The sequence below is a fragment of the Nicotiana sylvestris genome, chromosome 9, assembly GCF_000393655.2.
Source record: "Nicotiana sylvestris chromosome 9, ASM39365v2, whole genome shotgun sequence".
NCBI lineage: Eukaryota > Viridiplantae > Streptophyta > Magnoliopsida > Solanales > Solanaceae > Nicotiana > Nicotiana sylvestris.
Window position 1 is genome coordinate 110,223,899 of NC_091065.1, and position 14,340 is coordinate 110,238,238.

General features: G+C 41.5%; 1 protein-coding gene across 1 annotated transcript; it reads left to right on the top strand.

The window, feature by feature from the left end:
* Positions 1–997: 997 nt before the first annotated feature.
* On the top strand, positions 998–2,338 carry LOC138878045 (uncharacterized). The gene is made up of 3 exons (XM_070157700.1): positions 998–1,510; positions 1,610–1,842; positions 2,197–2,338. Exons 1-3 carry the CDS (start codon positions 998–1,000, stop codon positions 2,336–2,338), a joined length of 888 nt encoding a protein of 295 aa, XP_070013801.1.
* Positions 2,339–14,340: the final 12,002 nt, after the last annotated feature.

The following is a 14,340-nucleotide window of genomic DNA, read 5'->3' on the forward strand; positions in this document are numbered from 1 at the left end:
TCCTACCAGGATTGTCAGCGGATGGAGGGTGTGCATGGATTACCGCAAGTTGAATAAAGTGACCCGCAAGGATCACTTTCCATTGTCTTTTCTTGATCAGATGCTAGACAGGCTTGCTGGGCGTGCCTTCTACTATTTCTTGGATGGGTATTTTGGGTACAACCAAATTTTGATTGCTCCGGAAGATCAGGAGAATACCGCCTTCACTTGTCTGTATGGTACCTTTGCCTTTTCTAGGATGCCATTTGGGTTGTGTAATGCACCGGCTACATTCCAGCAGTGTATGATGGTCATATTTACCGACATGGTGGAGGACATTTTGGAGGTGTTTATGGACGACTTCAGTGTTGTGAGTGGCTCGTTTGATGAATGTTTGAAAAATCTTGATAGAGTGTTGGCCCATTATGAAGAAACCAACCTTGTGCTTAATTGAGAGAAATGTCACTTCATTGTTGAGGAGGGCATAGTCCTTGTCCATAAAACTTCAAAGCACGGTATAGAGGTGGACAAAGCAAAAATTGAAGTGATTTCAAGGATCCCTCCTCCTACTTCAGTCAAGGGAGTTAGAAGTTTTCTTGGACATGCGGGCTTCTACCGGAGATTTATCAAGGACTTTTCGAAGGTAGTGAATCCCTTGTGCAAGTTATTGGAAAAAGATGTCAATTTCGTGTTCAATGAGGGATTTATGCAAGCCTTCGAACTTCTCAAGCACAAGTTGACCACCACTCCTATTACTACCGCACCCAATTGGAGCTTGCCTTTCGAGCTTATGTGTGACGCGAGTGATGTTGCAGTTGGGGCGGTCTTGGGTTAAAGAGTGAATAAAATGTTTCATCCAGTGTATTATGCGAGCAAGACAATGAATGATGCTCAAGTGAATTACACGGTGACTAAAAAAGAGTTGTTGGCTATTGTGTTCGCAATGGAAAAATTTCGGCCGTATCTCATGGGTGCCAAGGTCATAATTCATACCGATCATGCCGCACTCCGGTACTTGATGACGAAGAAGGATTCCAAAGCTAGGTTGATGCGATGGGTCTTGTTACTTCAAGAGTTTGATTTGGAGATTGTTGACTGGAAGGGTTGTGAAAATCAAGTGGCAGACCACTTGTCCCGTTTGGAGGAGGAGGGGAGGCCTTATGATGGCCTAGAGATCAATGATTCATTTCCCGATGAGCAACTCCTTTCTGTTTCAATGAATAGTATGCCATGGTTTGTGGACGTTGCAAATTTCCTTGTGACTGGTATAATCCCGTGTGAGCTCTCTTCTAACCAAAGGAAGAAGCTTAAACGGGATAGTTTGGACTTCTATTGGAATGAGCCGTACTTGTTTAATATCTACACTGACGGTGTGATCCGGAGGTGTGTCCCAAAGGAGGATCAATTAAGTATTTTAGAGGCTTGTCATTCCTCTCTCTATGGCGGTCATCATGGTGGGGCAAGGACCACTTCAAAGGTTTTTAGTTGTGGGTTTTACTGGCCAACTTTGTACAAAGATGCAAGTGAACTTGTGAAGAGATGCGACTAATGTCAAAGAGCGGGTGGAATTTTGAAGAAAGATGAGATGCCTCTCAATACTATTCTCGAAGTTGATATTTTTGATATGTAGGGCATTGATTTCATGGGTCTATTTGTTAGTTCGTGTGGGAACACATACATTCTAGTGGCAGTTGACTATATTTCAAAGTGGGTTGAAGCCGTGGCTTTACCCAATAATGAGGTTCGGAGTGTTGTTGTGTTTCTCAAGAAGAGCATTTTTACTAGGTCTGGCACTCCTCAAGCAATCATAAGTGATGGGGGGTCTCATTTTTGTAATCGAGCTTTTGACACTTTGTTTACAAAGTATGGTGTCAATCACAAAGTTTCTACTCCTTATCACCCTCAGGCGAATGGCCAAGTTGAAGTCTCAAACAGGGAAATCAAGAATATATTGTCAAAGACGGTCAATGCAAATAGGACCGATTGGTCAAAGAAATTGGATGATGCTCTATGGGCTTATAGGATTGCTTACAAGACTCTGATTGGTATGTCTCTGTATCGGTTGGTCTTTGGGAAAGCTTTCCATCTACCAGTTGAGTTAGAGCACAAGGCCATGTGGGCTTTGAGGAAGCTGAATCTTGAATGGGATATGGCAGCAAATCTTCGTGTGGAGCAGCTTAATGAACTTGATGAATTCTGATTTCATGCCTACTCCAGTTCGTCCTTGTATAAGGACAAGATGAAGTACCTTCATTATAAGTATGCTCATGGCAAGGAGTTCAAAGTGGGTGATTTGGTTCTCTTGTTAAATTCTCAGTTACGTCAGTTTCCGGGAAAGCTTAAGTCGAAATGGAGTTGACCTTTTGAAGTGGTGCTTGTGACTCCATTTGGTGCACTTGACTTGAAAAACAAAAATGGGGAGGTCTTCAGAGTTAATGGGCACAGGGTCAAGCACCACCTAGGCAAGATTGATGACAGTCACATGGTGGCACTGATCCATCTAAAGAATTTGATGGTAACCTGCATCGTGCTGCGACGTTAAATCAGGCGCTTCTTGGGAGGCAACCCATGTGTCTTTCTTTTTGTTCGTCTTTGATTTTCTTTTTAGTGTAGGATTTGCTTTTGGACTAACTGGTTGTGAGATGTGTGTAGGGATATTTTGATGCAGTGCAGGACCAAATTGGAAAAATGTTGCCCTCTCTGAAGTTTGGACTGCTGCCGCAATGCATTTTTCGCAGCCGCAATGGCCTTATTGCGGGAGCAAAATTTTATTGCGGTCTACAGTGTTGAATGGTCAAAAGTGGGGGTTCTCTAAAGTTGTCATCGCGGCCGCAATGCACTTTATGCGATCCGCGGAGCATTTTATACGGTCCGCAGTGACTGCCTACCCAATGTTTCTTGTGTTTAAGTACCGCATACCGCGGTGCATTTTATGCGATCCGCGGTGGGTAGGTATCGTGGACCCCAGGTCCTTTTTCTATAAATAGGACCTCATGCCTTCATTTACACTTTTTGCTCATTTGTTTTCTAAATAGAAAAACTACTATTCATCACGGCCTCTTTGCACAAATTCAATCACTGATTCTCATTCATCTGTACTGCATCTCATCTCTGGTACTTTAACTCTTTCCCTAGTCTTTAATTGTGTTTTATATTCTTTTAATTTGTTAGTTCTACTTCTCTTTTTTCCCTTTTCTTTTAATTTTTAGCTTAGGGTTGCATAAGTTGTTTAGATTAGGATTAATTAGTTAAAAATAATGATTGACTACCTAGTGGGTTGATAATATGTGGATTAAGGCTAAAAATGAGAAAATTTTGAAACCCTAGGTTGGTGTGCTGAGTATGGCTTACCGCGGTCCGCGGTGCCTCTCTACGGTCCGCGATGCTATTTTATGTGGGCCGAAATAGTAAAACTTCAGAGAGGTAAATGTTAAGGACCGCAGCCGTGGTCGAATTTTTGTGGTTTGCGATGCCTTACTGCGGCCGCACGGCAATTCTTGTGGTCCGCGGTGCCTGGAATCAAAGAATGGGTATTCTGAACCCCACTTCAATGCCGACCGCGGTGTCATTTTGTGCGGTCCGCGGTGGCACTTTTGCGGCCGCACTGCTTTTTATGTGGTTTGTATTCAGCTATTTTTAATCATATTCTTCATTGTTTCTCCTAGTAATGTGATACTAACAAACGCTAAATGACTTTTCTTTGCCGACAATGGTTAAATCACGATGGGGAGGTGAAAAACAGAAAGGCAAAGGAGAGTCTTCTCGGGGTAGGGGACGAGGTATGATCAAATTGACCTCCCAAGTCCGAAAGGCAATTGGGGACACTAGAAAGTCAATAAAGGCTACAGATAAAGCTACTTCCCATTCAGAGGGAAGTGAGTATTTGCCCTCCCGGGAGGCATCTGACTCTAATTCAGTGTCGGATTATGTTCCTGACTGGCCGGAGTGGCATAGATTGAGAGAAGTGCCCACACCTTCGGGCTCTCCTACTGCTCAAGCTTCAGTTAAAATTTCTTCTGAGTCGTCTGAGGGCTCAGCAGAGAGCAGTGATAGTGCAGCATCAGCTTCAACACCCGGGGAGGATCCTATTGCTGAAGAAGGAGGGGGTGTTACCCAAACCGGGGGAGTGCAGAGAACTAGAAACCTCTAGGCTTGGCAGGATAGATTTGTTAGTGAGATTGCTTACCACAAGTTCCGAGAATGGTGGCCCCAGAGGAAATTGATACTTAAGCGGAAATTCATTGAAAAGGACCTTCTGCCTCACAACCCTAATGTGAAGAGGCAATTCAGAGAGAGACCGGGCTGGGATAATTTTTCAAGCACAGTCGAGAAGGCAAATGAGCACTTAGTCAAGGAGTTTTACGCTAATGTTGCCCACATCAAAAAGGGCACTAAAGTGACTAAGGTGCGGAATTTGACAGTGAAGTTCAATAGGGAAAATATCAATGACTACCTAGGCTTTCCGGAGGAAGATGAATCATTATACTTAGAAAAGGTAGCATTGGATGAGGCAGCCCGTCCATGGTTGGTAGAATACATGGCACTCCTGGGTACCACCCCAACATGGTTGACATCAGGAGTCCCAATTTTTAGGCGAACTTTAAACTTCGAGGCAAAGGGGTGGGAAACTTTCGTATGCAGTAGGCTGGACCCTACTACTCATGAGAACTCTCTAACTATCTCCCGGGAAATATTGGTGGCTTCTATCATGGCGGGGTACCCGATCAACATCGGGAATGTTATGTTTAAGGTGATCACAAGGGTGGTAAATGAAGGTGAATCCTACCCCTTCCCAAATTTCCTGACAATGTACTTTGAGGACCAAGATGTGGAGAAAATGAAGTTTGATGTGAAGGTAAAGCCAAATATGCCTTTCTCCTGGTACGGCCTCAAGGGTGATGACAACCCAAAAGGCAAAGATCCTAAAGCCAAAGCCACTACTTCTACTGGCCAGTCTGAAGAGCTAGTAGTAGTAGTAGCTTCTTCTCAGCCTCCCATAGCTACACCAGACATTGCCCCAGGATCCTCTATAGCCACTGCTCCAGATATCCCTTCATCCTCAGCTTACCCATTGACTGCCCACCGTTTGAGCCAAACCCTTGCCAGTATCAACAACTAGATGCAGGCAACTACTTCTAAGCTGTCTGTGCTTTCTAGCTCGGTGGAAGCCCAGTCCGTACCCCCACAGTCACAGGTTCCAGCCTCAGTGGAGGAGACTCTTAAGGAACTTCTGGACAATCAGAAGAAGCTCCTGGAGAACCAGCAATTGATATTAGAGGTTGTAGGTACTCATAGGAAAGCATTGAAAGAGCTGACTAAGGAAACAAAGAAGCTGAGAAAGACTCGAGCACTAAAGGAGTCTGTGAAGGAGTTGAGGGAAGAAGTGGAAAAGATGAAGGCTGTTGATCATTTGCCATTGGAGCTGCTGTTGCATGAGCAGCCTCCAGCAACTCAGACTAAGCCAGAGTAGGAGCAGGAGATAGAGAGGGCACCGAAGAGGAGGAGAGTGATCCCACAGACGGCTGACGCAGTGATAGAGTTGGAGGACCCGCAAGGAGGTTCCTCTAGCCAGCCTCAGGTCTCAGAGCAGCCTCAGGTCTTAGAGCAGCCACAGGTCACAGTGTAGGCATAGGTTACAGAGGTCAAGTCACAGGTTCCCGAGCAGTCCCAGGACCCGGGGACCCAGGCTCATGATCCCATGCAGATCCAGGACCAATAGGGAGTTTTCTTTACTCTCTATCTTTTCTTGAGCTATTTTTGGTTAGTTAGCATTGAGGACAATTCTAGCTTTCATTTGAGGGGGTAGCCCTATTTTGATGATATTGGGTTGTAAATATGATACTATTTTCATTTTATTATGTTTTTTCACTTTTGGTATGTATATAATTTTACCAGTTTATTTTACTTTTCGTACTTGCAACCTTGGTCTGTATATAAAGTTACTTTCTGATGTATATATTCATTCCATCTTATGTATATTCGTCTAAATCCCCTATTGTACATATTCATTTTACTTTCTGCATTTTCTTTCATAGCTTCTTACTTCATTTTCGTAGCTTCTTATTTTGAGTTTTGCATGCAATAAGCCTTTGGTTTTTTTAATGTCACGGTTCTTTCCAAAGGTGGAATTTGTGTGAACCGGGTGGCTCTTCCCGATGATGGATAGCATGAAAACCTTCTTAAGGGTTTGAGTTTATTTTCTTTTTGTTTTGTGTAAATAGTAGCTAATGAGTAATAGTGCCTCAAGCAAAACTTCACTTGGGCCTAACACCTTTGCCTTTGATCTTATGGTCAAAAATAAATTGGTGTGTATAGGATGGTGACAGTTGTGACCTTGAGACTCTTGTATTGGCCGATAATCATCAAATGATTTTTCGGGGACCATTTGTGATGCTCGAATCTTACCTAAGGTTGTTGTGGGCCCCTGACTCTATCTCTTTAGCAATCCTATAGCTTGTGTGGTGAGAATTTGAATTGCAAGTCCAAGTCCCGTGCCATTAGTTTAGAACTTGCCCTGAATATTTGTCGACGCGAAATCTTAAGTGTAGTTTGACTTGAGAAGTGATTATAGGCTCTCCTTGATCCAAATGACATCTTGAAAACATCCATAGCCTACCAATAATAATATCCCTAGTGAACCCTTTTGAGCCATAGCCCTTTTTCTTTCAAAGACCATGATACAAGCCTTTACCCGTTCTAAAAATACCCTCTCGTGGCACCTAATCTTTCCTTAGCACAAGGCAAGAGCATAAGTTTGGGGGGAGTGACAAGGAATGCAACAAAGTGGTAAAAGGTACAAAATGAAAAAAGGAAAGGCACAAAGAAAAAAGAAAGAAAATAAAAAAGTCAAAAAGAATGAATAATGTAGAAGAAATGAAGGGATTAAATAAAAGTAAAAAGATGAAAGGTGTGGAAAGTTTAGAAAGGAGAAAAATGTTTGAAATGAACAAGAAAGAGTGACAGTGTGTCTCTCTAACCCCTAAGAAAGAAGTAAATGACTCAAAAAGTCAAGAGAATGTGTGCCAAAATGAAGAAATGAAGTGCTCAAGGGAAGATGAAACCTACTTAGACCAAATATTTCCTACCCTGAACCGAAAGCCTTCACAATATCTCCACAAAAGTCATATATGATCTTGAGTTGAATGAAGCTTACATTAGTGGTGACTCACATAAGGGGTAAGCTTATGGTACTTAGAGTCGGACTTGTGAACTTTCTTTGAAAGAGATGAGTGTGTTTTCCACAATCCTCGTTCTGAATGCTACAACCTAAAAGTGAGGTTTACTTATGGAGAGTTGAGGAGTATGAGTTTGGGTTCCACAATGACCAAAGTATTAGAAAGAGTTTCCTTGATGAGTTGAGTCAACTCTTGATGCTCTTGTGTCGCACTAAAACCATGGTGCTTAAAAGGCTGAATGTTGTTAATGATTCATTTGATTTGAGGGTAATTGTTAGTCCCAATTGATGCTATATGAGGTCACTTCAGGTCAGCTGAATTTTCTTGGTTTGATTCTTAAAGAGGTGGGAATTACTTTGTTTGCTTGAGGACAAGCAAAAGCTTAAGTTTGGGGGAGTTGATAACTAGCGATTGTAGTCTATTTTATACTCCTTTTTGCTTGAATTTTGGAGTAAAAATGTATACAAGTAATCCCGAAAGCTTACATGTTGTGCTTGTTTGCAGGGTTTGGTCAAAAAAAGTACAAGTAGTCAAAACCAGCTCAAAAAGGAGTGAATCATGCACAAGTACCAAGAACAAGTCAAGGCACTGTTGTAGCATAAAATCCACTACAGCTGCAACAGACCCACCACGGCCACAGTCCATTTAGTGCGGTCCACGGTGGAAAAGATCAGAGAGATGCACTTTTAGAAGCTCAAGCACTGCGGTCCGCAGTAGATTCTTCGCGGCCGCAGTAGCCTCTTCGCGACCGCAATCCATTTTATGTGGTCCGCTGAGAGGGGATTAAGAGAGTTGGGAGTTTTGAAGTTGGAAGCCATTGCGGTCTGCGGTCCATTTTTGTGCGGACCGCAGTGAAGCCACCGCGGTTGTGGTGCATTTTATGCGATCTACGGTGGCCAGATTCAAAGACTGAGCAATGGAGCTAAAAAGCCTCACTGCGGCCGCGGTGCATTTTTCATGGTCCGCGGTACCTCCGTCAGGGGTATTTTTGTCCAGAAAATTTGTCCTTGTATAAATACTTCTTTTTCATATTTTTAGGGTATCTTTATCTTAGCAGAGCACGTGAACGGCGGTTTTAGTCCATTTTGAGTAATTTGTAGCTAGATTAACACTGAATCTTCAATATCTTAGTTTGTAATCATATTATATGGGTTATTCTTCATCTAAATCTCTTATTTCTTTCATTATTATGAGTAGCTAGACCCATTAGCTAGGGTTGTGGCTCAACCCTAGTGTGGGTATTTTATGGGTCTTTTGTTTTAAGGCTTAGGTGTTTATGGGTATTTGATATTTGGACTGATTTGTGTTTTCCATGTTGAATTAGTGGTTGCAAACACTAATTTGTGCCTTTTTGACTTGGGTTCTTCTTGAGAAAGAGATCTTGAGTCTAGGAAAATCAGTCCAACAAGGAATTGTGGTGTAATCAAGAGATTGATAGCCCCAATTAAAGGGTTAAACCTAGAGATAGTAATACCCGACTTGAGCCTATATTGCTTGCACAATTTTGACACCCAATTGGTCTTGAGAAAGTCAATTAGGACAAAGTCACTCAAGCTACCGAGAGGTATAGAGTGAGTAGTTCGTGCATTGTCTGTATCACAATTCCCAGTATAACAACTTTACCTTAGGCTTTATAACAAGTCAAGTATTCACCTAGGAGAAAGTCACTTCCCTAGTGCCTCTTTAACCATTTAGAAAACCTTACAAGCATTCATACTTAGTTTAATTTCGCATATCATTAGTATAAAATTAGAAGTAACAAACAAATAAATATGATTGGAAGTGTAATTAAGAGCACTACGCACTGCTAATTTAGATAGGAATGCAAATCCCAAACATTCTAGCTCCTTGTGGATTCGATCCCGACCTTCTCGGTTAAAAGCTGCATCGACCACTCTTGCCACTTGTAATGGTATAGGGTTGGACCCGATCACACGACCATGCTTATGTGGCGCCAGAGTAGTACCATCGAGGTAGGGTTGTCCCACGAGGTAGGATTGTCCCATGAAGCAGGGTTGTCCCATGAGGCAGAGCTGTCCCACGGGGTCTTGGGAGCCGGGGAGGAGCTGGTCCCCAGCAAGGGGGAGTTGAGGCACATGTTGAGGTTGTTGGAGTTGATCTGTCGGTGACCTCCATGAGTCAGGCGAGCATCACAGCAGCATGCCGTCATACAGCCTTCAGTTGCAGCTCACTCCATGGACTTCATAGGTGACCTCGTCAGATTCATTGTGGATCATAGGCACGAGCATTACCGAAGAGGATTGAGATCAGTACTTTCCAGGCCCATCAACCGCTGCTGAGGATCAACCGACCCGAGATGTGGATAGTGGGCGCCGGCTGAGTTTTGGCTCAACATCGAGGGATGCATGGGACCTTTCACAGGCACAGGTATGTTTGTATTACTATTAAATTCAAATTTATTTTATCTCATTGATTAGAAATAAATAACTTTATAATTTTCTTATTAAGGCTTCATCCTCGCCCATCGGGGAGGCCACTTTGTGCAATGCTGACCTGGCTGCGATGGATGATTATATTCAGGAGCCTGACGAGACCATCTTAAGAAAATTTAAATTTTTGTGACTTAACACGTACATTACTAATATATATTTTTATATACTGAGCTGACTTATTCTTCTGTAGGTTACTACTGGACCGACAACCCCTTCTATTGATCCGGTCAATACTACTAACAATCATGTTGCAGCGCATCATGCGATAAAGAGGCGACGTGATGAGGATGATTCCGATAGTGTAGCTGGGCGGGATGGGATGCGCATCAGCCCAGCAGCTGCATTGAAGCACACAGGTTGTGGGACACATTGATTTTTTTTTTTTGTATTTTATGTAAATATTGTTTTATGTAAATAATAGCAACAATTTTCATTGTTTACATTATATGCGCATTATGTTTTTATTTCCACGATTCTTCTTTATTTTAATACTACAACACATATACGAACATCGCAACTTAACATAATTTAAATTCAGTACAACTAATGAAAATACATGACACGGAAAATATAAAGATAAAGTACTACACTCAACACATGCATGTCATTGTTTAGTCACTACCGCCTAGTATTCTCTGCTCCAACCACTTAAATTTTTCTTCTAGCTTATTTTTTTCTTCTTCTGCCTCTTTTAGTTTCTCCTGCAATGCCGCAATTTCTCGTTTTATTTTAGACTCACGGCATCGGTATTCATAGTTCATATTCCAAATATACTACAAAGATTTTTTATAGCATTCCTTCTCAATGGGTTCATCATACCGTTCCTCAAAATCGCAATAATTTATGTCATTTTCTCCAAACCTGTTTACACACATCCAGTATCTAGGCCCAACATGACCATCGAACCAACATGAGTTCCTCATACAACATTTGCCACAATAGCACATTGGTTGGTCATTGCGTCCAAAGATTTGTTAATAAAAAAAACCCTGCTTTAATGGAAAGTTTTTCTATTTGTTTTGGTTAAGTGCAGATAATAATTAAAATGCGCTAGTTATTTATAGGCAAGGCAACACACATGACGTAGTATTTAACCGCGATGTGCTTCACGTGATAAAGATTCTTTCGGATACAATACAGCTTTTTGCAGGCGTGTAGCTTTTCAGGTCGACAAGAATACACAAATAACGTAGTATTTAACCGTGCCATGCTTTGCATGCTAAAGATTCTTTCGGATACAATACAACTTTTTGCAGGCGTGCAGCTTTTCAGGTCAACAAGATAACACACATAACGTAGTATTTAACCGCGCTATGCTTTGTGTGTTAAAGATTCTTTCGGATGCAATACAACTTTTTCCAGGCGTGCAGCTTTTCAGGTCGACAAGACAACACACATAACATAGTATTTAACCACGATATCCTATTCCTATTCCGACAGTGTAGTTTTCTAATAATTTTAGATTGAAATTCGAAAGTCAACGTAATATGTTTGGTTTGTTACTCCAATACTATTTTTGAAAACATGAATGGGAGGGAGAAATTCATTAATTTACTCCACTGAAAATGTTAAATATCAATAAGATTTAACAACAATGTAAATATAATTTTATTTGAAATATTTTGGAACATAAACAAGTACATACACTTATTACAACCACATTACGAAAACAAAATACTACGTGTATCCTTGATAGTTGGGCACATTAGATGAACTTCTACCAGGAGTTGGATTACCATCGCCACCCAAACCAGCTGAAGGACATTTTCGATGGGCGTGTCCTGTTTGCGAGCATATACCACATTTGCGCGCATAAACGGTATCACCAACATACATTTGGTTCCATATACACATTCTTTTCTGCACCTGTCGCTGATGCAAAAACTCCTTGTTACACACCATTTTAAATGGTTTCGGTGGCCAATAATGCTCAGCACCCACTGGCTGCAACCGTCCACTATAGGTGTTTAAGAATGCAGCAACACTATATTGTTTATCAACGTAGTTGGTTGACCCTAAACCTATATGTTGAAAGCACCTGATGGCATGTGAGCACGGCATGTGGTAGATGGACCATTTCCCACAAGAGCATAACCTTCTAGATTCATTTATGGTGTGTACATTATTTCCCCGGTTTTTATGGATAGCGGTGCGAACTTTAAAAATATTTCGGTCGTGATCATACTGTAAAAATAAATGTCAATGTGCTCGCCGCCTGTATTTCTCAAATCTCTTTTTTGGTAGTGGCATAAATTCAACACCCATTTCCATTAATGACGTTGCAGCTGCAGCCCTGTTCAACAAACCTCTTCGCCACATGCTTGAATGACATCCACACTATGGCAGTGACAGGCAATCCTCGTGAAGACTTCAATAACCCGTTGAAAGACTCTAATACATTTGTAGTCAGAATTCCCCATTTTCTGCTACCATCCGCATGCAAAGTCCACTTTTCAGGCTTATCTCGTAGTAACCAACGATACGCTGCCTCGTCTTCCTGCCTGATAGATTCCATGTGCCTCCGGAATTTATGCTCTTGGTGATCTGTTGCAGCCATTCACATCAAATCATGCAGATCCTTGTTGGGATGTGCCTTCTAAAAATTGGCCTTTAGGTGCCTCACACAGTAACAGTGGTAGGTATACGGTTCTTGCCATGCAGGCAAATATCTACAAAACTTAAAATACCACCATGCCAATCAGATATTAGACAAATACCAGAACGTTGTTTGACAACGTGCTCTTTCAAGTGGTTCAAAAATAGTGTCCACATCTCTTGTCTTTCATTGGCACAAATAGAAAAAGCTAAAGGAAATATTTGTCCATTAGCATCTACTGCAACGACGATCAACGGCTTAATATCATACTTTCCATAGACATGAGTGTCGTCTATGGATATTACTGGCCGGCAATGCAAAAAATCATCAATTGCTGGTTTAAATGCCCAGAACACGTATTTGAATATATATCTGGTATTCCCGTCTGATCAAGTTTCCATTCAACAACGGTCTCAAGGTTAAAGTGTTGCAATGAGGCCATGTATCTGGGTAGAGATGCAAATGACTTATCCTAGTTACCATAAACAATTTCAAACATACGTTTGCGCCCGAGAAACGCCTTTCTTTTGGTAATAGTATGGCAATATTCCTGGTGGACGAATGTAATGCACTCTTTGATCTTGTACCTTATAATGTGCGAAATCAGGACAAGAGAAATCAAGTCAACATCCAAGTTGAAGTGATTCCTATTGAATGTGTCCATTTCACAAGTGCGGGTGCCAATGTATTTACCCACTTTCCACATACATGTTTTCTTCTTGCTCACAGGCAGCATCCAATGACAACCCGTAAACCATCTACGGCAAACAACCTTGTATACATCCGAACATGGCTCCCATACGATCATCTCACGACACTCTTTTACGCTGTACATTTTCGCCGCCCTGCTTAGGCGCGCTTTATCAGGAAAAAGCATGCCCTTTGCCAATACTGTTAGTCTAGACACATCCTATATTGCTGTCCAAATTTCGTCGAAATCCCTTGTGAGGGCATCCACATCCGACATACTTGGCAAATGATCAAGGTAGGGAATATGCCTTGAATGAAATGGCACGTGGAACTCGTACACTCTTGGTCTAACGAGGGGTGGAGCATGCTCCCTCGTCAAATCAGGTCCATCATTCTCTTCCTCCTCATCACCACCCTCATCAGGGAAGGGTGTGTCATCTTCGGACTCATCGGCATTGTTTTTTAATCACTGTTCTCTTCGTGACTCTATGCATCTGCCAGATCCCGATTAAATATGTCGTCTTCGGGCAATTGAGTTAGGACAGGTGGTTCAACTTGCTCATTTTCACTGCACAAACAACAAAATAATAAGCTACTCAAATTGATAAATACTTTACATATAGCTTTAACTTACAAGTTGTAATGTATTGACATTCCATGATGGATATTATCCTGTTGGTGATGACTCTCGTATGGACCAGATCCAATACACCAAAACTATGCATATTTCAACTAGCGTGGGTTCATAACTTGTAAAATTCATATCTGGACGGTACCCCCTGTGGAATATATGAGTGTTAATACAAATTCAATACAATAAAAATAAACATCGTAACACAAAGGAAAATTGAAGTTTACCACTCGTCTTGCAGATTATGTAAAGTAGGAGAGAATTATTCCCTCGCTCCCCATTCGCCATTTAAATGAGGCTAAACTCTTTCAGTCGAAACCTGTTCGGCAAAAACTGCTTCAGAATAACCACCCGATGATTGAGGGTTATCCCTGCTTTACGCAACCTCATTATTGCGAACGTCTTCAACATTCACGTATATTTCCAACATTTTTATCAAAATAAATTCCCGGTATTCATTCGGAGTCCTCAAAAAATCACTCAAAGTTTCATTATCCTCGATGTTAAACTCAGTGTAACAAGCAACCCCTTGCGGAGTGACAGAATACGGATATCTTTCGGTTACTCTAAGGTTCACCGAACGTTTGCTCACACTCATTTTATTACACAACAAGGATACCAATCTATCGTACTCCATAGTAAGTGGCAACTTAACATGACTCTGTGAAGATAAACTATAGCTCACTGAGTTATTCGTCACCACAACCTCACCCCCCAATATAATAAAATCTTTACTTTTTGCTTTTCAGACATTATGACAAAATGCTTGAGAATTTAACTAGAAGAAAAATTTAATAGGAGTAGAGAATATTTCTG